Here is a 22,053-nt window from a genome sequence, read left to right as displayed (position 1 = left end):
CTAATTCCCTATCTCGGGGAAAAAAATGAAAAAATTAGGGAAAATCAGGCTTGTAAAAAACATTATGTGGGTTTGATAATGCTTTATTGCACCTCTGAAAACCATAACAAATTTCACAAGGTGGTAGCAAAACTGCAGACCTCCAGCAAGTACTGCAATGTGGTTTTCCTACAGTATTTTCATAGCTTTAAGGTTTTTTTTGGTACTTCATAAAGCCCTTTGGCTACTACTTGGCAAGTCACATCTACTGCTCTGCTATCACAGTACTAATTAAGAATAAAAGATCTATGTGCCAGATATGTCTGGAAGTAAAACTGCCACAACATGCTACATGCCCTGGAAAAAATTGTTCTCCATCTCCCTTATAATACATACGATTACATATTGAAAGGCCCCAGTGAGGTGTCCCCAGAGCTTTATCTTTATGCTGGAAAACCCCAGCTCCCTTAGACTATCTTCACATGAAAGATGCTCCAGCCCTCTGATCATTTTTATGTTCTTCTCTGGACCCACTCCAACAGCCTGGACACAGTACTCCACTTGGTGCCTCATGAGGGCAAAGCACAGGAAGAAAATCACCTCCCTCACCTTGATGGGAAAGCTCCATTTTATTCAGCCCATGGGACAATTGAGACTCTGAGCAAAGCACCCGTTGCCAGCTCAGGTCTGATATTTCATCCACCAGTAACCCCTTGGTCTATCTCTGCAGGGCTTCTCAGTGAATTGATCTTTAGTCTGTACTGATATTAGTAATTACCCCAACCCAGCTGCAGGACTTTTATATTCTTGAGTGATCACAGATTAGTCGCTTACTGCATACATACAATGGAAAAAGTGAGATTTGTGACATTCTTGTCTTGTTTTTTGTTTGTTTATGCACAATGGATGAAAGGTATGTTTCCAGTATTTCTAAATACAGAGACATAGATTTGGCATTTCTGAAACAAGATGAAACTGAGGCTCTAACTGAGGCAGGTAAAAAAAGCAGACAAACCACATTATCAGTCCACTCACCTGCTACTGGATAATCTTATAAAGACATACAGTCACCTGTAGCCACTGCCACTGAGGCACTAACGAGAGAGATTTACCTCTCACTTTGTCTGTTTTGTAGGTTTGTGCTCTTCTGAAGGCTGATGTTTGCGTGCATTCTGGTTCACTGGGATTAAAGCAATCACATTATGCCAAAGTGCCATGTTAATAGATCCCAGTACAGGATTCAGGTAGTAGTTATCTTAACATTTCTGCTGCTTTCTGTTATTTTTATAGTTCTGGACCTTTTTTCCTGCTGAGAGAACTGAATAAAAAATAGCTTTCAAAGACACTATAATCAACCACTGCTGGCTGCAATTACATCGTGTACTCCATGTCTTCAGAAAGAACCTAAGGTTTAAAACCACATATCTTTCAGTTTGATTTCTCTCTTGGCTCTGTTCTGTTTGGAATTTCAGAGGTGTATTTAGAAGTGATCACTAGAGCATATGTTTATGTAACAAAGATATTGAAAGAGTGAACATCAGAAGATTAAAATTTTATTGGCTATCTTTAGACTGGGAAAAAAAGAAAAAAAAAAGAAAAAAAATGCCTTTTTCTGTTTATGAGTGATATTTGCAAAGGAATGCCTCATGGAGAATGAAGGGAAAAGGGCATTTGTATTTCAGAGCAGTAAAAGCTAATTTACACTTGAGACTTTCAGATCTTACTGGTCATAAGAGAAACATAATTGTAAAGTAAGCTCAAACTCAACTTCTTTTTAAGTCCAAGTCAATTATGAACAAGTTTGCAGCATTACAGCTTTTGAGTACATGAAATTTAGCCATTACTGAAAATATCCAGCAAGGAATTCTTTACTATATATTAAAATGTATCAATATATTTGAATATATGAGTACGACATTGAAAATAAAAGACGATGATAAATTTGGAAGCCTCTATTTTTTTTAGGTTAGATGGAATACTGTCTTTTCTTTGTGTAGTGATTGCTACTTTAACCTTTCCCCCCCATGATGAGAAAGTAATTTTTTGCAGATTTTCCTTACAGTCTTAATCCTCTTGTTGCAATCTTTCCTGCGGGGGAGCAGAACTGTATACTTTGTCTTTGTGAGGACAGCCCCAAGGACAATTTGAGGTCCTGGCTCTTCTGGGTTGTTCAGATTATTTTATGGACTGGGACATTGCTTCTTTGGCATGGCTTTGCAACAAGGTAAAATCTGAATAAATAATCACCAGATCCTCACCTAGCATGCCTTCTTCCTAAGAGCAGCTTACACAGCAAAACTAGGAATCAATATCTGTCCATTCTTCTTCCCCTCCATTAATGCTTTCCCCACCCTTCATTCCTCAGGCTTTGACAATGAAATGCTGATTCCTTCTCCTCTCTCTGAAAACTCTGACAAATTAAACACTTGTACCTGATGTCAGCATCAGAGTACTGTTAGACGCTTCATATCTCTGGTAGACACGACACAGTTGTTGATGAAGCCAGAGGATTAGTCTACACTTTTTCACCACAACCATAAAACAAGTTTGATTTTGTGCCAGTAGAGGCACATATGCCAGAGTGCTCATTGTGTAATACTACTTGAATTAAACAGCAGGTCTATTTTCTGCCTTTGTGTTTATTTTCCCCCCAAGTAACTGAATATCAATGAGGACAGATACAGCTTCTCCTTAGCACCCCGCAACCACACACACTATAAAGAACTGAATAAATAAATAAATCTTGTCTGAATATTCACATCGGCAATTAACTCTTGCAGAGCATATCTGTATTGTTCTCCATATTCAGTTCCCTCAGTTACTGTGTCACATCATCTATTAACTTACAACTCCTCACTCGTTCTTCGTGTGAGAACAGCAGTAAATTTCAGTTCTTGACTACAATCAGTATTAAATCACATGGACTAATGGACCTTATTCCTAATGTCTGAAGCTTTGTACCTAACCCTCAAACAATGAAACTATACTTAGGTGAATAAGAAATAAAAGATCTATTGCACTAGCACTTGTCTGAATAATGGCTATGTCAGAAATTTTATAGACTCGTGATTATTGATACATTAAAAGGATACTTAACATCTAATCAGCAGCAGCAGCCCACAATACCTGACATATATGTGTGTGTGTGTGTGTGTATGTTTGTATGACACTTAACTGAATGCATGGAATCTGAATGCATGGAATCTGAAAAGAAGTAATTTTCAAGTCTTGGTTCAATGACAATTTACGAATCATATTCCTTTGAGAGTTTATTGAGGGGGAGATACTATGGGAATGAATGGAAGGGAATGAAAAAAATGCTTTCTCTCTCCTTACTGATGCCTCTGAGGGGAAGGCTCTTTGCTGGTCTGGTATTGAACTACCACCTACAAAGAGCAACACAACCTACTACTCTGAGAGTGGAGGTGGAGCTCTGGTGTTCCTTGTGACACGAACCTGCATCTGGTGGTTGTCACTGTGCTGGAAAGCCATCTCCAGGACAGTGCTCCCTGATGCATCAAAGAAACCCAAATGGATACATTTTCTCATTGATTTATAGTTGAAATAATGAAGTATTTCTCAGGAAGAGTGCAAAATTGCACTGAATTCTCACATCAGTGACACGAAGACATCTACATTAACGAGATACTGGGAGAAAGGGTGAACAGAAAAGTTGACTATGAACATCATCACCTAGGGAAATAATTTTTAAGTAAGTTGATATTTATAGTGATTAAGCAATTGTCTGAGGTTTGATCCTTCAAAGAGGTGTGAACATAAACTTTAAAATCTGCAGCTTGTCACACTGAAGACAGTTATTTCACTGCAAGTGACACTGCTTTTATGTTAACTATCATCATACCTAAAGTTAGACTGGGATTTTTATTATTTTTTAAGCTTGGGTGTGCAGATTCCTTCTTCTCCCATAAAAATCCCAGATTTGATGTGTATTTGAGCTGACAGAGCTAAGCCAGTTGTCTGAGAATGTTGTACAGCGAAATCGTTTTTCACTCTTGACATTTCAGTTGATTAACACAGTGCGTTCCCCAACCAGCTGACCAGCTGAGGGTTGAGAAAAGTGAAATGTTTAAAGTGCTCTTTCTGTCTTACTGCCTGTCTTTGTATGAAGTGAAGAAAACACAAATTTTAGCCCCCATCCCTTGGTGGGGACAAAGGGAAACATCCTGTCAATTATATTTGCACTCTTCCAATTACAGAAAAAGCATCCCTGGTGAAGGACTTATTTTCAAATTAAAGAAAGGAGTAAGCACAAGCATTGCAAGAGAGGAGCTGCTACATTGCAGGGATCTCTCTGCATTGTGAGACATTGAAACAAAAGCACAAAATGCCATTTAAGAGACAAGGAGCTAACTCTTTACTAAAGACTCAGCTCAGAGTATATTGCTCCCATTCTTTTTATTCACTTCACTGAATTTATTATTATGACCCATACAGTTACCAGCACCTACAGGGCAAAGACACCCTGGGCTTTGGTTGGTACTCATCTCGACTGCACACTCAAGCCAAGGTCTGTTAAAATGTCTGCTCTCCTGCTACGCACACAGGATTTGCTAGGGCTTAGCTGCTCAGCTTCTGCATGGAGACCACCCAGTCAAGAGGGACATTATGGGATCATGCCCCTATTTCAGCTTTTTGGACACTTCTCTGCAAAGAAGAATAAAAGGCTATATTTCACAGCTATGATATCATTCTCATGAGCTATATTTCAGCATGAGCCACTATAAAACCTCTCCCATGACATCAGAGCTGTGAAATATAGCTGACTTCAAGTGCAGAAAATTCCCCTGTAGGAATAATTGTTTCCTGGCAATTGGCATTTGAAGGACTGATCCTTTAAGAGGCTGGCACAAATCCTGTCAGGTAGTTCTGCTCCAGGCAGCACTGCTCAAGAAACATTAAGCATAGGAGCAGAGGTACACAAGCTCGCTGTGGGATTTGGCTGTGGGGACAATGAGACGAGCACTGGTGGTACCTGCAGAGTGATGATTTTCACTCCCTTAGTCATGAAGACTTCACTAATAGTAAAATAATAGGTTTACTCATACACTGTACTCCCCATCTCGGACCCTTCCTCCCCAGCAAGGTGAGCCACATTCACACAGCCAGAAATTAATTCTCCTGTCTTTTCCCATCTTTACTCCAAGCTAGCTTTATGATAGGTATGCAGCTTGCCAGGGCTGCGGCTGCCCACAGCACTCATTAACTCACCCAGGCAGCCAGCAGCCTCCCTGCAGAGCAGATGGGCAATTGTGTGGGAGTCAGAAGTACAGTGTGCGACATCATTTCCCCTTTTGCATCTTATCAGAGTGCAGAGACTCAGAGCTGAGGGGTTACAAGGAGGGATGTTGGCAGAGCCTTAAACAAGAGCCTGAGCAAGTCTGAAGGGCATAGGAAGAAGATACCATGCCATCAAAAAATGAAGAAAGCTGAAGCCACCTCAGCTCTCTCTTGCCTGGTACCTGGATATGCCAAACACTTCAAGTCTACTCACATTTGGCTTTTTCTGTTCCTCTCACACTTTCCCCCCGGCTCTCCTGTAAAGGCCATCTTGATGTGGGCAGCGGGTCTGTTCTTACTGTGATGCCTGAACGTGTGCAAGTTCAGACGAGTGTAAACCTGTGGGTCTGATTCTGCCTCACAATGCTCAAATATTTATGTGGGCACATCTCCCACATCTCCTTGCAAGACTGAAGTAGTTTTGCCTACCGAATGTTTACTGGTGTTAATGAGATCTAACTGCAAACTTTCCCTTTTCTCCAGAGGAAATAACACCACTTCAGAATTAATTGTACCTTTTCCACTCTTCCTCTTAATGTTAAAAAACTGGCTCCTCCTCACCCAGAAGCTACCATTTTATGGTACTTTACCTAGTGAAGCTGTAAAACAATATAGCTTGAACCACCCTTTTCCATTACCTACCATCCATCTAAAAGTTAAATGGTTGTTTTTTGGTTTTTTATTCTTTTAATGGGAAGTGATTTAGTAAGAGGAACTACAAGAGACTTGAGGTTATTTTATACAATTTATTACTAAGAACAGTGACAATCAGAAGAGTGGCTAACAGGAGGCATCGGAAAGGGTCTAACTGCATCAGTGTACCTCTGAGGTTAAATTCTGCCCGATTTACACCTTAAAAAACCCAACATAAATTATAGGGGGAAAAATTATCTTTGATGTACAATATGATCCAAATAGTGATGCATGAAATGTCTAGAAAATAAAATCTCTTTTGGATTTAATATAAAGTCAGATTACCATTCAACAATTTTATTTACAAACACTGAGAGCTGCCTTGTTGAATTTTGAGCTGGTTCAGAATGATTTATAGCTTCTGATAAGAATATTGGGAAAAAAAAAAAAAAGAAAAAAAAAAAACTTCTCCAAAGAGCATCTATGCAAAACAAAATGAAAATCAAGCAAATAAACTTTAAAAGTGGATTATATATATATATATATATATATGGAATTTTTTTCTGTCAACTAATTCTAATTTCTTCAGATAACACATTGTTCCAAAACTGTTCATTAGGCATTTGGCTCCTCATATCATTTCTTCTTACTTAATAAAAGCTTTCAATTTCTTTAAAATTGAAGAACTGACAATACCAAGCTATAGTACTGAATGCATGGTGTTTTCCATGATGAAAATCGTGCAATCTTCAGAGATATAGGGATCATTTTCATAATTATTTTTCAGGTGTACAGATATTTAATATTAAAAATAGGAAGCAGTAGCTAGTAGGAGCCCAGAGGCAGAGATTAACTAGATGACTGCTATACTTTTAATTAAGAAAAATATTTACATACGTAACTATTCATTTAAAGTTTCAAAACTCAGCACATCACTCAGGCAGCAGGGAGCAAAGAGAACAAACACTTCCACTTACGACCACAGTGTCAAAGAGGTCCAGAGATATTGGGAGATATTGGCAAATACATATATTTATTTCACTAACCTGTTTACTTGATCCTTCCTAAACAAAGTTAAATGCAACACTCCTAAAATTTGAAGGTAAAATCCTGGAAATTTCAGGCTCTTCAGCCCATAACTATAGCAACTGAACGTCCTTGAGGTGACAGTATGCACTCTTGCTAATCCTTCTTCAGCATAATAAAGTAACCACATCAAGATCCCCAGTCAGAAATTAATCAGCTACACAGCAAAGCCTAGACTGTAAAAGTGTAAATACTTTTTTTTGCTTTAGTTCATGAATGAAAGTAAATGGAGGTGAAGGAAAAAAGACACCAACAACATCAAAACACATCAGGACTACCTCCTTCTACTCAGTATAGATTCACTCCAATTATTTAAAGGACCGCTTGCAATGTTTTGAACCAGGAACAGTTCTTCAACAATCTCTTCTAATTTTTGATTGCTCTTCTAATTTTTGGATTTACTACTTGCTGTAATGATGATTGTTAATAGCTTTGAAAATACTTATAACACTACTACTTTTCTTTTCAGAGATCCTCTGAGACTGCAAAGACTACTTAAAGAGTGAAGACGGCATGAGATTGGATTTGATGCAGTAAAATAGGTTAGCTTGAAAACAAGAAAAACAGTTGCTATTTAGATCTTCTCTTGTTGCCGTGATGAGAACTTACCATTGCTTCTGGCTGCTGTTTTGGGCTGGCCAGCCCCACCAGAGTTTCTTAACTTTGCTGTCCAAAAGGACTAGTGGCTTTCCAGAGAAGGAAAAGGTTTTGGTATTGTCTGGAAACAACAGGAGAGACCTCAGTCGTTCCAAAAGGAGTTGGATGTGGAATCAGTTCTTTTTATTGGAGGAATATACAGGAACTGACTATCAATATGTTGGCAAGGTAAGATTCTTTTAGATGTGTTTTGATTTTAGAAGAGTTAAATAGCCAGCAAAAGCAAGTAGGTAAGAATGATGCCTGCTACAGTTCTCATTCCTGTCTGCCCTGCTTCAGCTGAGGAGTAATTCAGTAGAAAGGTCAGTATACTTCAGATTCAAATTGTAATCAATTACAAGGAGTTCCTAGTTTAACTTGCAAGTCCCATAGTCAATCATACCCAAATCTTTAAAAGCTTCTGTTTTTTAAAATTATTTAATGGATATGATGCAGCTCAATTATAGTTGAGCCCAGATTTTATCTTTGAAATTTGTGTTTTCCTTCACATTCTTTAACTGTATTGAGTCAAACTATATATACTTGAAGAGGTTTAGTCCAAGGTAACTAGGATTCACAGTGCCTATGTTGCCTATGTTTTTGTGAAGATTCTCCCTATCCCACAGAAGGCAACCATTTCATTGCTTATTCTCCACTGCACAAATGGCTGCAGCCATTTTATGATGAGGTTTTGTGGCACCACTAAGAATCTGTGACATGAACATGATACACAAGCCATACTATTACAGAGAGTTGAAGAACATTCTGCTTATGTGCTAAGTAACTATCAGGTTACAAGTTCTAAGCTCAAAGCTTGCCAACAGTTATAAAAGAGTCTGTAAAAATAAAAATTACACCTCAATTCTGAGAATATCCACTTCCCTGAGCGTCAGGCCTATGTAGGTAGCTATCCTCAGGTAAACTAAAGAGCATTTGTGGTTTATTTAGAGGGAGCCTACACGGCCCAAGGTGTCATAATCTATAGGAGTCTCTCTTGCAGAATGCAGAAATTACGCTATCGATGATGACATTCAAAGTAAAACCAATATAGCTTAATTTTCCAAACTCAGATGGGATTGTGTCTGATCTAGCTTGATCTTTCAGGCCTCTCAGCAGAGGCTGCAGATCACAGTGGCTTGACATTTTATCTCCCTCTACAAGCTTCTGAGCATTCCCATGAGAGATGGTGACTGCTTTTCTTGCCTGCCAATCAGCTGTCACTCAAAGTTGGATGTGACACTCCTTTCCTACTAAATGGCTGCAAGGCATGATTCAAATGAAGAGCTACTCAGCTGGTGTAATACTCATAGAGCTCCAACCAAGATAATCAGCATTCATGAAGAGTACCACCGAACCCAATCTACAGGAAAATGCCAAAGGCAGAGAGTCCTCAGAGAAAAGCAGAAGGGAAGATAAGAGGGTAAGAAAAAAACCCAGAGAATAGTAAGAGAGGAGAACTAGAAAGACAGAGGTGGGTGGACAGGAAACTTCACAAAGAGGAATCAAGATCGAGGGAGGGAAAAAGAAATCAAATAGGGGTAGGGAATAGAATTCAGGAAAATAAGGTTACCTAAAGAGAACATGGTAAAAACAGAAGATGAGAGAGAGTGAAGGAAAATCAAACCAAACAAAATCCAAACAAATCAAACAGACAAGAAGTATGGAAAAAGAAAGAACACAAATTGGAAGACAGCAGTTCTCCACACACTCTGTTGTTTTACAGAATACTTGTATGGGTCGAGGTAGGGAGCTCTTTCTGCAGCCTGTCATTTTCACTGCAAATTCTGACATTAAACCTTCTCAGTCCCAAGTCTCCCATTCTCCACACTGCAGAATTCAAGTAGAAGGGATTGTTAGGGGAGCAAATATTCCTTCAGGATGTGTTTGCAGTAAGACAGTTAAAAATGATCTAGTTGGACCAAAAAAGAAAACCATAAAAAAAAAGCAAATACCAAGAAAGTTTGAAGTAAAGTCACAGAAAGAAAAAAAAAAAAAAGAAAAAAAACCATGGTTGTTATTTAAGTTATTCTTCTGTCTATTTGTACTATAATACATTTACTGTTGCAAAGCATAGAAATGACACATCATGTATAAATGTCATTGATTCTGTGTCCCTGGGCTGTTCACAAGTGGCCTTTCACACGTCTTTCAAATGCCAGAACTGCTCACACCCTTGTAATTTAACAATTAGCCAAAAGGCATGGAACAGCAGCCATTTACTATTAGAGAAAGTTGAATATTGGTGTGAGGATAAATGATAGAAACAGCTGAATGTCTCCAAATTGAGGTAACCAAGCAATTTAGTTGAGCAATTAAACTTGATTGGAGTGGGCAAATGAGGATAATGAACATGTTTATGAAGCATATTTTGTCTCAGAGGACAAAATGTTAACCTTAAATATAAACTGAAAACGTTAAGAGTCTTTTGTTATCTTCTTTTTATTCCCTTATATCACAGGGAAACGTGCATAGGAAAATCTTGGAAAACAAAAGCAGTATATGCACATAAAGGGGAATTATGCTTTCTTTTTACTGCATAGGCAGTTGTATCTAGCTTTTTTGCTTTTTGTGTTCAATAGTTGAAGCTGGTGGGCATTAACACTATAATCATAAAACAAAACAAAACAAAATCTTCAGAAAACGAAAAAATATTTTAGTCTGCTTTTGCTTCTGTCTTTTCTGTTCACTGTTAACATGTTTAATTCAAACACCTGTATCAAAAGATTAGCCATCACAAGTTGGCTGTAAAGTATTCTAGCAGCATTGCTTTTATAACTGCCCATATTACAGTCATAAAAACCTGTAGCTGTTTATGCTACAGAAATCACATTTATATCATAATAGTTTTGTTGAGAAGAGGAGAAAAAGCAAAGAAGAACATATTCAGGTTTGAGATAATAATAATAAAAAAACGGTAATCGCTCTGAAGATATCAAACAGCAGTAGAGCTCAGGGCAGTACTGAAGGCAACAGTGAAGCATCATGAGTAATGGGCCAGAGCACTACAATGCTGTATGCTCTGTGTCCTTTATCTCCAGCAAACCCAAGTGCTTCCATCTTTTAGGAGATAATTGTCTAAGCACACCTGAGCACATATAAAACAAAGTAGTCCTTTTCTGGTAGCCATAGGCACCATGAACTATTAGGAACAGGTCCTCCAGTTTTGTTTACTACAGATTTTACTATCAAGTCAAATATTTTACTGTGTCTTGGACAAGAATATGCATCTGCCATGAATCTCTCAGTGTTATCAACACAAGTTGATTCTACACTGTGGCACTGACATCAGATCCAACATTTTATCATCTTATTCTATTCCTGAGTTTCATTCCTATATATTCACAAAATAAATCCTTTAAAAAAAAATAGAAATGCGTGCCCTCTAGTCTTGGTTAGACTCAGTAATATAAAGAACTGGTATAAAAGTTCTAGACTGGAATTATTCATTGCATTGCTGAATAACTTGTGAGCTATAGTGATTCATTGAAGTGTGATTGATGGGCACAGTGACATTTTAACCTGAAGATGTCTTTTCTTCTGGTTCAGAAATTATGGTACTTGGCAGAGACTCAATCCCAAAATAAAATAAAAGGATTACATGAGTATCAAAGTAGAGAAGTTCCCAATACTACTATCCAGAAAAATCTGCAACATTTGAATTAGGTTTTTTTAAAAATATCTACTTGTACCAATGGCTGTTTAGTAAAATATTAAAGGGCTGAGATGAATGCTTCTCAAAGTCACTGATAAAAAATAAAGTGCTACTGCTTCTGTGTATAGAAATATATACTGTATTCTCAGAGGTCTCGAGATACTTCTGAGCTATGGAGTGAAAAAAAGCTGTCATTACAATAGTAGACTCAAAGGTACAGTTACCATTTGTATGCATCTGATGTCTTTATGCAGCTATCCCATTGGCTGCATGAAATCCATGTACTAGCATCCATCACTGAGTGGTCTTGTCAGAGTACAAACCTACAAGCCACTGTTATATAAAAGGGATAGGATGCCTCTTTCATTTACACTAAAGAAAGTTCTGAACAAGACTTAAATCTTACTCATTAACCTGGAAACAGCTTCTGGCAGCCTGCAGTAGAAAGGAGCAACTTGCTTTCCTGATAACAACAGGCAGAATGGTTTTGTCACGCTGCCTGACTGAAAGGAAACTTCCAGACATACTTCTAATTTTTTATGTGTCTTACTGATGTTCAAATAATTCAAGCTGTATGCTTGCCTGGAAGCTATCTGATGTTTCTACCTGTACCACCCATCATAAACAATCATCCTCTGCTGACAACTCAGTTTTTCAAGGAAGATAAAAGTCAAAGTTCTGCTGCTATGTGTCTTGGCAAAGCAGAAAGGATACTGCACCTAGGCAAAGGTAGAATCCTTCTGCTTGGTGTTAAAAAACAAAGATTCCTCACCCTCTGTAAGGAATGGTTTAGGTACCATCAATCCTGCTTTTAGAAAGGAGATAAACGGAATGGTATTGCAATGTTTCCATATTTTGCTTCCTTTTCCCTGACTTTACTTATGGCTACAACTGTTTTGAAGGCAAGCATCACCAGAATAAAATAAAAAATGTAGAATATCTCAAAATCATTGCAAGTAGTGGGACTAAGTCACATTGTGAGAGAGAAATGTACGGCTGTGACAAGAGGGGCCATTAAAAAAAAAAAGGAAAACTGCTGTCCTGTAAAATAGTCCACAGATTTTCAACATTTTGATCAGCAATGGGTTGCATACTCTAATGCAAAAAAGATATGACAGCTTAATTGGACGACAGTGCTAGAAAAACTTTCCCTTTCTATCAGATCTTTCATACTTTCATAAGTACTCTGTACTTATCACCAAAACTTTTGTTTTCCAAAAAAGGTCAAGAAGTGTAAAATCAAACTGAAAGCTGAAAGTCCAGCATTTCTAATACAATTCTACAGACAAATATTGTTTGTTTTCTTCACCTTGTAACTAATGCTGTGATAGCTGCATGATGCCTTCAGTTTCCTATTCAAAACACAGTGACCATTTGCTATCTTCATGAAGCCTGAAAGTAAAAGTTACATTTGTGACTTCTTCAATGAGTCTACTCAAAATAGCTTTCAATTTCTTTTGACATTAAGAATATCATTTGTTTAGGAATAGATTCTACTTTCTGATTTTCCAAGAGAAATGCAACCCAAGACCCAGACGTTATGTCTTGCAATGACTTTGTCCTGAGCAATTTCTGGTCCTGGAGTGGCTCACAGAAAAACTGAAGAGAGCCATCTGTCATTTTTCAGTTGCTTCAGTCAAACTAACTGTAGCACTACCCACAGTGTGCACAGGCCTCTGGGCTGGACCCCTATCCCTTGCAGTTCCTCAGCATTCTTCTTTCACAGCCAGATGTGCACAAAAAAATGTGACTCCATGATGTACCTCTCAGATGACACCAGACCCATCACCACACAGGAGGAAAAGTGAAGCCTTGTACCTTTCCAGATGCAGACTCCCTCCACCTGTATAGGAGTGCCAGAGTCCTTGGAAAGCTATCAGCAATATACTATAGTGCCACTTTTCTCTTAGCAGAGAATAGAGCTTTTCTGGACTGTTTGTGACACTCCTGCCCTTGCTACTGACAAGAAAGTCACAGGGTCCTTTATGAGTACCAACATTAGTTAATTGGAACGATACATTTAACATTTTGGTGAAAGAAGCATTAGCAGAAGCCTTTTATAGAAGAGAAAATTGATGTATGGGGAGGTTAAATGACATGATCAGAGCTAAAAATCAGAAATTTCTAAACCACAATTAAATAAAATAATAATAGGGAAAAAAAAAATAAAAAGCTCAGTTCTTATGTTCCACCTGCCTATTGCTTCAATAGGCTGAGTGTATGTCATTCTTCTAAAAAGTAGAACAAATGCCATGGCATGTGTGCACTGCCTTTATTCCTCATCCATCATTCATATTTTATGTTCTACCACTTGACTTTCCCAACTGCCCTTCATTCTTATACTGAATTGCACACACATACACACACTTGTCTTATATTCCTCTTCGAAAGATTTACTGATGCCGATAGAAACCCTCTATACTGTTGGTCTCTGTGGAATAGAGATAACTGAAACAAGGGACTGCTGAGAGGTTAAAGGCCCAGGACACAAATCCAGAAACAGGCTGTAGATTTTAAATCATCATATGGAGGCTAAAAAAGGAGATAATGAGAAATGGGTGGGATGGGCAAGAATGACATTCAGAAAATGAAAGGCTGGAAGCAAAGCATGTTTAACGTTTATGATTTCCATAATTGTGAATCTACTTGGCATCATCCTTACACTCAAATATATTACACAATATTAGAGCCTTACAACCGCTTGTCACTAACATTCCACATCTCCTCCTTTGTGGTACACGATGATACTTACAATGCAATGGAACATAACCTCCTCCTCTTCTTTGTTCCATTCTACCAAGAGAAGTCAAGGCAAGCAAATTCTGAAACTCCCAAGACAGTATTTCCCTCTAGCTTGAGAAATTAAGTGAAAAAATTTTGCTTTTCTTTTTTTTTCTTTTTTTCTTTTGTGCCCTGAACTACACAGTTTTTATTTCTATATACTAACAGCCCACTCATAACAGTGCTTACATTTTGGGCCACATATTTCCACAGATCATCTTGTTCTCCCTTTGTCAGCAATCTGCCTATCTTCCTGGACTGTGTGCCCTTAGACTTACAGCTATACAAAAATAGCTTAACATGTTTATTTCTATTCCCAGAGAAGAACTACAGGTGAAGTTCATGGTTTATTTGTGGTTACTTAAATTACTGATCTTTGTTGCTGCAATTACCATTTTCCTATTTGTTTGTATGGCAAAGACAAGTCTTTCCTATAAAGCTGCAGTGTTACGAATATAGAACTTGCGGGCTAGCAACAGCCAGAAAAAAAAATCCCGCTTATCAGGCTGAGGACAAAGAACGTTTGTTATTCCAACATTTGCTACTTACAGTTGGCTCATCAAAAATATTAAACTGTAAAGCTTACACAAATCTTTTTATTAAATGAAACTTATCCTCTGTGACTCCCCTTGCTTTTGCTGCTGTTTCTCTCAGTGGTGAACGTAGGTTCACAGTGGGGCAGCAGCAGATTGAGAGCTATGGCCAGTCAGCACAGTATTTCAAAACACAAACTGAAAATGTGTTGTGATGCGAATAGCTACCACTGATCTGTATGTGCTAATGCAGACTGTGGTTTGCTTTCACCATTAATGGGGTGAAGCAAACCTTAGCATGCACTTGCAAATGCTTCAGGGTTCAGTGAAGCTTGTACTCAATGTGAAAGCCTGAGGTGGCAGATGAAGGAAAGGTAAGAACTGCCCTCTGGAAGGAAGAGAGAAAGGAAAAAATATAAATTCTTTCTTTTTTTTTTTCTAATTTCACTATATATATACATGTATATAGAGAGAGAGAATAAAATTTGTAGAGAAATAAAATGCTAGGTGAACTGGGAGCTAAACTGTACATTGCTGATATGTTTTTCCCCTTCTGTAAAGTTTATTCTGAAACTATCATTCCTAGTGTTTTCTTTTCAAAGTTGGGAGATACATCACTCAACTGCAGCCCTTCTATTCCCAGCTGAAGTCTGCCATGTTGAATGGAGCAGGACTATACAAAAGTAGCTGGAGTGGCCTTTTTGTATAGATATGCTGTTTACCCAGCACTATTTCTTACTTCTTTGTGAAACATTGTTTCACTGTTAATCATCTGCTGCAATAAATGTTTTACTGCTCTGTGCTGCTTCATTAATATCATTCTATTTTTTTTCTAGTGTGTTTGTCAGCTTTGTGCATACTGCATCTTGATGTCAGCAGGCTACATCAATGAAAGTCATGTAGCATGTAAATTATATGTTTGCACTATATTATCATGAACAAGAGGTCCAGTTCTCCCTAAAAGACAACCGAAGGGTATAACTGTATCTATGGATCCATGACATGCTTCTACATAGCAGACCCTACAATCAAGCTGACTCAGGCAATAGATTTAAAGGCCATGCAAACAGAGGTGTCAGAGCATTCATAGATTCTTTCCAGCCCCATGCTCTTTCTGTGATTTTACACATTTCAGGTCAGTTGCTTAAAGGAGAGCTAATACAATTTATAACTGCTGAAATTCCTCAGAGAATTTCCAGTAGACACAGAGAATAACAACCTCCAAGGGGGTTTCAGCCAGAGAATTAATACAAGTGTGAGCCTCGTGCTACTTTCAGGTAACACAGCCTGTCAGGATCTACACAGTTCACCACGACTGACTCACATCAAGCAAATATTTATGATTTTACCTTCAGAAAGTATTTTCTGGAAAACTCCTTTTCGATTATTTATACTGATTTCACCATAACCACCACAAGTTCTCAAGAAATATATATATATATATTTTATTCCACAAAAACTAGATAAAAATTTGGAGAATACTGACAAAAAGTATTCGCACCAAAATAATTCCAGTCTCTTCAGTCAAAATTAACCCTCAGTCCTAGACAGGCAGTGTTGAATCTTGAACTGTCCTGCAGTGAATATTACTTCTGACAGATAGAACCACAGAATAATTTAGGATGGAAGAAACTCTCAGAGGCATCTGGTTGACCTCTCTGCTCAAAGTAGGTCCATTTAAGAGCACATCACTCAGGACTCAATCAAGTTCTGTCTGTCTCCAAGTACAGAAATTCCACGCCTTCTTGGGCAGCTCTCTCAGAGCTTAACTCCTTTGATTATTTTTTTTTTTCCTTCAAATATCTAACCAGAATTACCCCTGCTGCAATTTCTAACTACTGCCTTTCATCTTTTCACAGTCTCCTCTGTCTTTATCTACTCTTTGCCATTAGGTAGCTGTAAACAACAATAGACCTTCTCTTCTGAAATCTAAACAAAAACATTTTTCTTCTCTCTGCATTCATCATATGTTCCAGCCCCCTAACCCATCTGGTGACCCTTCAGTAGACTCACTGCTGTATGTCAACTTCTTTCTTTTACAGAGGAGGGACAAAACTAAATACACTGCTCTACTGCCATTCTCACAGGCTTTGAATAGAAGAGAATGATCTATGACCTCTGACAGTAAGCCACTATTGCTAAAAGAAACCAGTGTTCAGTTGGCTTTTTTCTCAGCAAGGACATTTTCAGCTTATTGAAATGAAACATCCAGATCTTTCAGCGCAAAACTATTTCTTTATCTAGACTGTATTCCAGCACAGATGCAGGAACTTATATTTGTGAGTGCTGAACATCATGAGTCCATTTCTACAAGCTGCTGACATCTACCTTCCCAATATTGAAAGCTCTCTATGCAAACAAACCCCCCCCCTCCCCCCCCCCTTTATTTTTTTAATGACTTAAAAACATTGTTGAGAGTGCATTCCATCATTAAAATAATTAATAAAGATATTAAGCAGTATTAACACCCATTATCCCACCAGTGGGATTCCTAACCACAGATCATAACTCACTGAGTTTGTCCATTGTCCATCCATGGAATTTCCACACATTTTACCATCCAATTTTGCAGTCCATATCTCACCAATTCATCTATTCAGATTTTATATCAAAGCGATCAGGTTGGTTAAGCAATTTGCCATCCATATTATTTGTTTCCATCACCTTGGTTTTCTTTGTGTGCCTAGATTTACCTTCCAAGTGGATTTGCTCCATACCTTGGGACTGAGGTATAGCTGGCCAGTCTCTAGTTCCCAGATCCTTCTTGTCCTTCTTTAGAATGCCTGTGGCTTTTCCTGTTCTCAGAAATTAGGAACCTTCCTCAATCACTTGCCAAATACCATAGCAAGAAAGCATTTCCTCACCATTTTATATTTTTAAAATGCATCCCACTCTGAGTATGTACCTGAGTTCATCCCATTTGTTAAAAAAACAAACAAACAACAAACCCTACACTTTTATAGTGCTTTTGTATGCTTGTTTGTTTTTTCTGCTGTGAATAATGCTTCACTTCACTAGAATTTGCTGCTAGGCTCAGGGACCTTTGAGACCTGAGGGTAAATTTTACATTCACATCCATCCAACATAATACACCCTTTGGTCAGCTCATCAATCACTTGTGTGAAATTTTGTTGTGACACATTGTAGAAACCTGGGTTGCTTGCATACAGCCATATTGCTCTTCCAGCAGACATCAGAATGATTGAAGTCTTTCATGAGCCTTCAATTGTACAGCTTCCTTCCTCCATCTAACAAAGGCTTCAGGTACTTCATTTCTTTGAGCAAGCAGTCTGTTGTGAGTACCTACCACAATATCACTCATGTTGATCTGTCCTTTATCTGCAAGCTCTTGACTGATTTGTCACCTGTTCCAAAGCAAAGCTCCATCTCCCTGAGCTGATCTTCTACTAATCCACCCCCCTGATTTCCTGAAGTTCTATCATCTGTTTATCTCAACATTTGAGCCATGTGAACCATTCCTTCATGTCCAGGCTGATATTTTGAGCTCTTTTGAATGAAAAATGACAGCCTCGGCCAAGTTTTCTTAGAAAGAAATTTCTAGCTGAGCAGCCTTCCAGGGAGAACACGGTTAAGACTTAATACATGTGGCCTTTTCAATTGTAACTATTGCCTCACACAGTTCTCTAGGTATCTCTTTATGCAACTCAAACTTTTAGAAATAAAGTTGCGAAAGATGACAGTGCAGAGATATTTTCCTTTCCTCACTTTTTGAGTTACAGTACTAGATAAGCCAGGTATGCAAACAGATTAAAGACTTGAGTAAACCTGTGGATATGAATTTATTTCATTTTTGTTAAACATTGATTTAAATCAGAATATGTCTCCTCATTTGTTTGAATGTTTCTCTATAGCCTCACTTCTCCAATCCCTACTTTCCACCCTACCACACACTTTTATATAGCATATAAAATTCATACACATACCTCTGGATTTGATTGTCAGCATCAAGTGCAGCTCAGAATATCAAGGGATCACCTTTGTCAGTAAGCAAAGGATGAGCATTTGCTTTCAAGCACATCCATCAGGGAACAGAAAAAAGCTGTTACTTACTGAAGAAGCCTGATGTTTTATTCAACCATATCCCAGTAAAAACATTTCTGGATATTAGGCCAAGCAATTTTTTTTTTCCCCTTCTAGTTCACCATTAAGGAATATCTTCCCCACCCCTCCTCCCACTCAAGGATTAGAGGTTTTTACTGAATTAAAAATGCATTTCTTCATTTAACTTTCTGAATCTGCATTATATCTATAAAGAAAGAACAACACTGATGTAATATTAAATTGAAGTTGCTGTGTTCAGCAATGATTTAGGAGATTTTTTAAATTTTTATTTATTTATTTATTAAATTTATAAGTCAAAGAAAATTGCTTTTCAGTAAAATAGAAAATTTGGATCTCTGATAGAGAAGCAACTGACCCTGGGTAAATTTCCTAAGATAATGAAGGCAATTAAAGCTCGATATATAACACAGATTGATTTCATTAACTATACTAATCAGGCCAATTGAAGATTAAGGAAGATATGCTAAGACAATCTATTAGTTACAAAAGTGCATGTGGTTGTTTTTTTTTTGGGGGGGTGGGGGGGGGAAGGAAAACAACAAAACAAGAACAACCAAAAAACTCCTAATCTCAGTAAGTATCTGCTGTCAACTACTATTATTTGAGTTCCTTTTTTTGACTGAGGTAATGCAGTACATGATAGAAGTCCCATTAAAGTCAATTGGATATGTAGATGGCCCCATGAAAGTATTCTGCCATTAAATGGTTGCATGGATGTACAAACTAATATAATACTTTTTTCCCATGTAATTTTTAAAACACAATATATCTGTACTAGCTTCTTGACTCAGTGAGCATCTTTTCTTGCAAAATGGAACACGGTACGTTAAATTAACTTAAAAAGGCACACTAGCTGTGTTGTAGGCATCTGTTCCTGTGCACATAACTGTCTGAGATATACGAGGACGTATGTTAAGATAAGGGAACAATTTTGTTCTGACTTTCAAAAAAAAACTGTGAGGAAAGTAGGTGCTCTTGAATAGTTTTCACAATTCCCATTGAAAAATGAGGACTTAGGGAAAAGATTTCCAGGGAAGCATGTTTTTCTTTAGGGACTCATTTCACTCCTGCTGAAAATCATTACAGGTTAGGCATTTAACTTTCCATACCTCCACAGCTTACCTGACAGAAAACACATATTTATTTTAGTAAGAAACCATAGTTTAGAACAACTCCAGGTGTTATTGAGCTAATATAATCAGCCCAGAGTGCATCTATCCCATTCTTTAGTTAATATGGTGACAGTAACCTTCAGCAGGTAGATAATAAACACCTGAGAGCAATGATATTTTCTAGCATTAAAGCATTTTGCTTGCTTTATTCGACTTAATCTTTGATATTTCCACAAGCTAACATAGAACAATTTACACTTAAGATTCAAATCACATTATTATAATTATATACTGAACAGAACACTGTTAACGACCCACATTTTACTGCAAGAAAAATGTAGAAGCATCAAATACTGATAAGCCAGTAAGACTTTGACAGAGACAATATTAAAACCAGTAAGTTCTGCATTTCCAAATACAAGCATGCCTTTCCATTGCATATCTTGTGCTTTTTCAAAGAGGTGCACTTAAATGAGCTTCACTCATTTGTATTTATTTTTTTTTTATATACCAAGGAAGTCATTAGTTATGCATCAAACTCATCTTTTCATTTAGTCTTTAAGACTCATATTTGAAACCAATGACTGACAATCCAGTTATGGTAGGAAACATGGAGTAATGATAATCTGTCTCCTGAAATAAGATGACTTGTACACCTCTTTATGGCTTTCAAAGCTTCAATGGATTGAATTTTCATTCCTGACCACTGAAGTGTACGCATCAGTTAATAAAACAATTTTTAATCTCTCCTAATCTTCGGCTCAGATTTACATGCAAGAGAGTATTCTTAGTACCTCAGTTATGTTATGACAAGTCTAGGGTGGCTAAGTCCATTACGCCTTTCAGTCAGTGACTTCAATAAACCAGTCTTCCTGTCTCCCAGGTACTGCTTCTAACAAATAGTTTAAAAACAAAGAAAAAAAGAGTGGCGGTCACTATGACAGAGAAATGCCAGCTGCTGAAATAGATGAACTAAACAGGAAATTGTTTAAACAGCTTTGTCTGTTCATAAAGAATTTTGAACTGAATTTAAAAAAAACAAAACAAAACAAAACAAAAAACCAAAAAACAAACAAACAAAAAAAATCGCCAAGCTTTTGTGAGGATAATTCTAGAAGTCAGTCCAATGCTATTTTGTTATGACCACCACAGTTTAGCTGAACAGGGCTCTGTAATCTTTCAGGCAATTGCTTGATGTACCAAATGGTAAGTAAAGTTGTAGAGATCATTTTACATCACATGCATGTTCTTTTTTAAGTGAGAGAAATCAGTGCTCAGAGGTATAATGGCTTTCAGTTCTTTAATACCTGCAAAATGAGATTGGGTCTCTTTCTTGTGGTTATGTAGTAGTTCAAAAAAAAAGCAAGAATTTTGATAAAAGAAAGTGCAAGTCAAGCACCCTTTAAGCAAAGAGATGATCAGACATGACACAGAAATCTATTGTGTTTTATAAATAAAAGACCTATTTGTCTGTTGTAACTTAGTAAATTCCTGTTATAATCGTGCTTAGAGATAATAGCAATAGGGACAAATAAGACTACATTATCAAAGAAGGACTGAGCATCTTTCAGCCCAAGAGAACATGGAGGCACCTTTACCTAGCTTGTAGTTTTGTTCAATAATCCTTAAGATCTGATAGCAAGTTACCTCTAGAGAAAGAGAGCAACAAAATAAGGGACCTTTCCAGCTTGATGTACTGCAGTTCAGAACAAAAAGTTCTTGTGTCATTGTCCCTATTTAATCAAATTGAAGAGCAACAGCAGTTGTGGAACCCAAGAGGGATAAGAGAGTTGATAGGCCCTTGGCAACGTTGAAAGGATTGACACTTCTCAATTGATTTTTTGCAAAGCTGATTAGCTGTGGCTGCATATTTGCACTTCAGGATAGAAAACCATTTGTGATTTTGAAAGGTGTGTAACAAAGGTGTGAGTCACTAGAGTACTGGTGTTTATTCTTAGATTTAAACATTTTAAATAGGACAGCAGGTTCCTGGCTACTCTTTGGGCAGCCTGTCGTCCCCCATCCCCAGGATCACAATATCAGACAAGTTATTGTCAAAGTCTACTTAAGGCCATGCAGCCTCACCCATAACCCTCACAAAAGAATAAAAAGAGCCTTCCAGCCTACACGGAGAGCATGAGCCGAGATGTCAAATACAAGAGCACTTTGTCTCCTGACCCTGGTGAAATGTTAAATTCTTATTTCAGTGCCCTTTCCACCCTATTTCCTGGAACCCCTTGCAAATAAAAGAAAAATCCCA

The 22,053-nt window shown here is 37.7% G+C and overlaps 1 protein-coding gene across 3 annotated transcripts in view; it reads left to right on the top strand.

Moving 5' to 3' along the window:
* CDH6 (cadherin 6) overlaps positions 1-22,053 on the top strand; it is a 102,914-nt gene that overhangs the window by 41,850 nt on the left and 39,011 nt on the right. For 2 of the 3 annotated variants that reach the window (XM_015854470.3, XM_085537808.1), the window contains exon 2: positions 7,466-7,821. In XM_015854470.3, the coding sequence (XP_015709956.2) occupies positions 7,594-7,821 (228 nt within the window). In that variant the 5' untranslated portion in view covers positions 7,466-7,593. Of the gene's footprint in view, positions 1-1,113; positions 1,224-7,465; positions 7,822-22,053 lie in introns of those variants that run through there. The other variant, XM_085537807.1, reaches the window with a different exon arrangement.

This window comes from Coturnix japonica, chromosome 2 (genome assembly GCF_054131305.1).
Source record: "Coturnix japonica strain WE chromosome 2, WE-NBRP24, whole genome shotgun sequence".
NCBI classification, from domain to species: Eukaryota; Metazoa; Chordata; class Aves; order Galliformes; family Phasianidae; genus Coturnix; species Coturnix japonica.
This window is presented reverse-complemented; position numbering and strand designations above follow the sequence as displayed.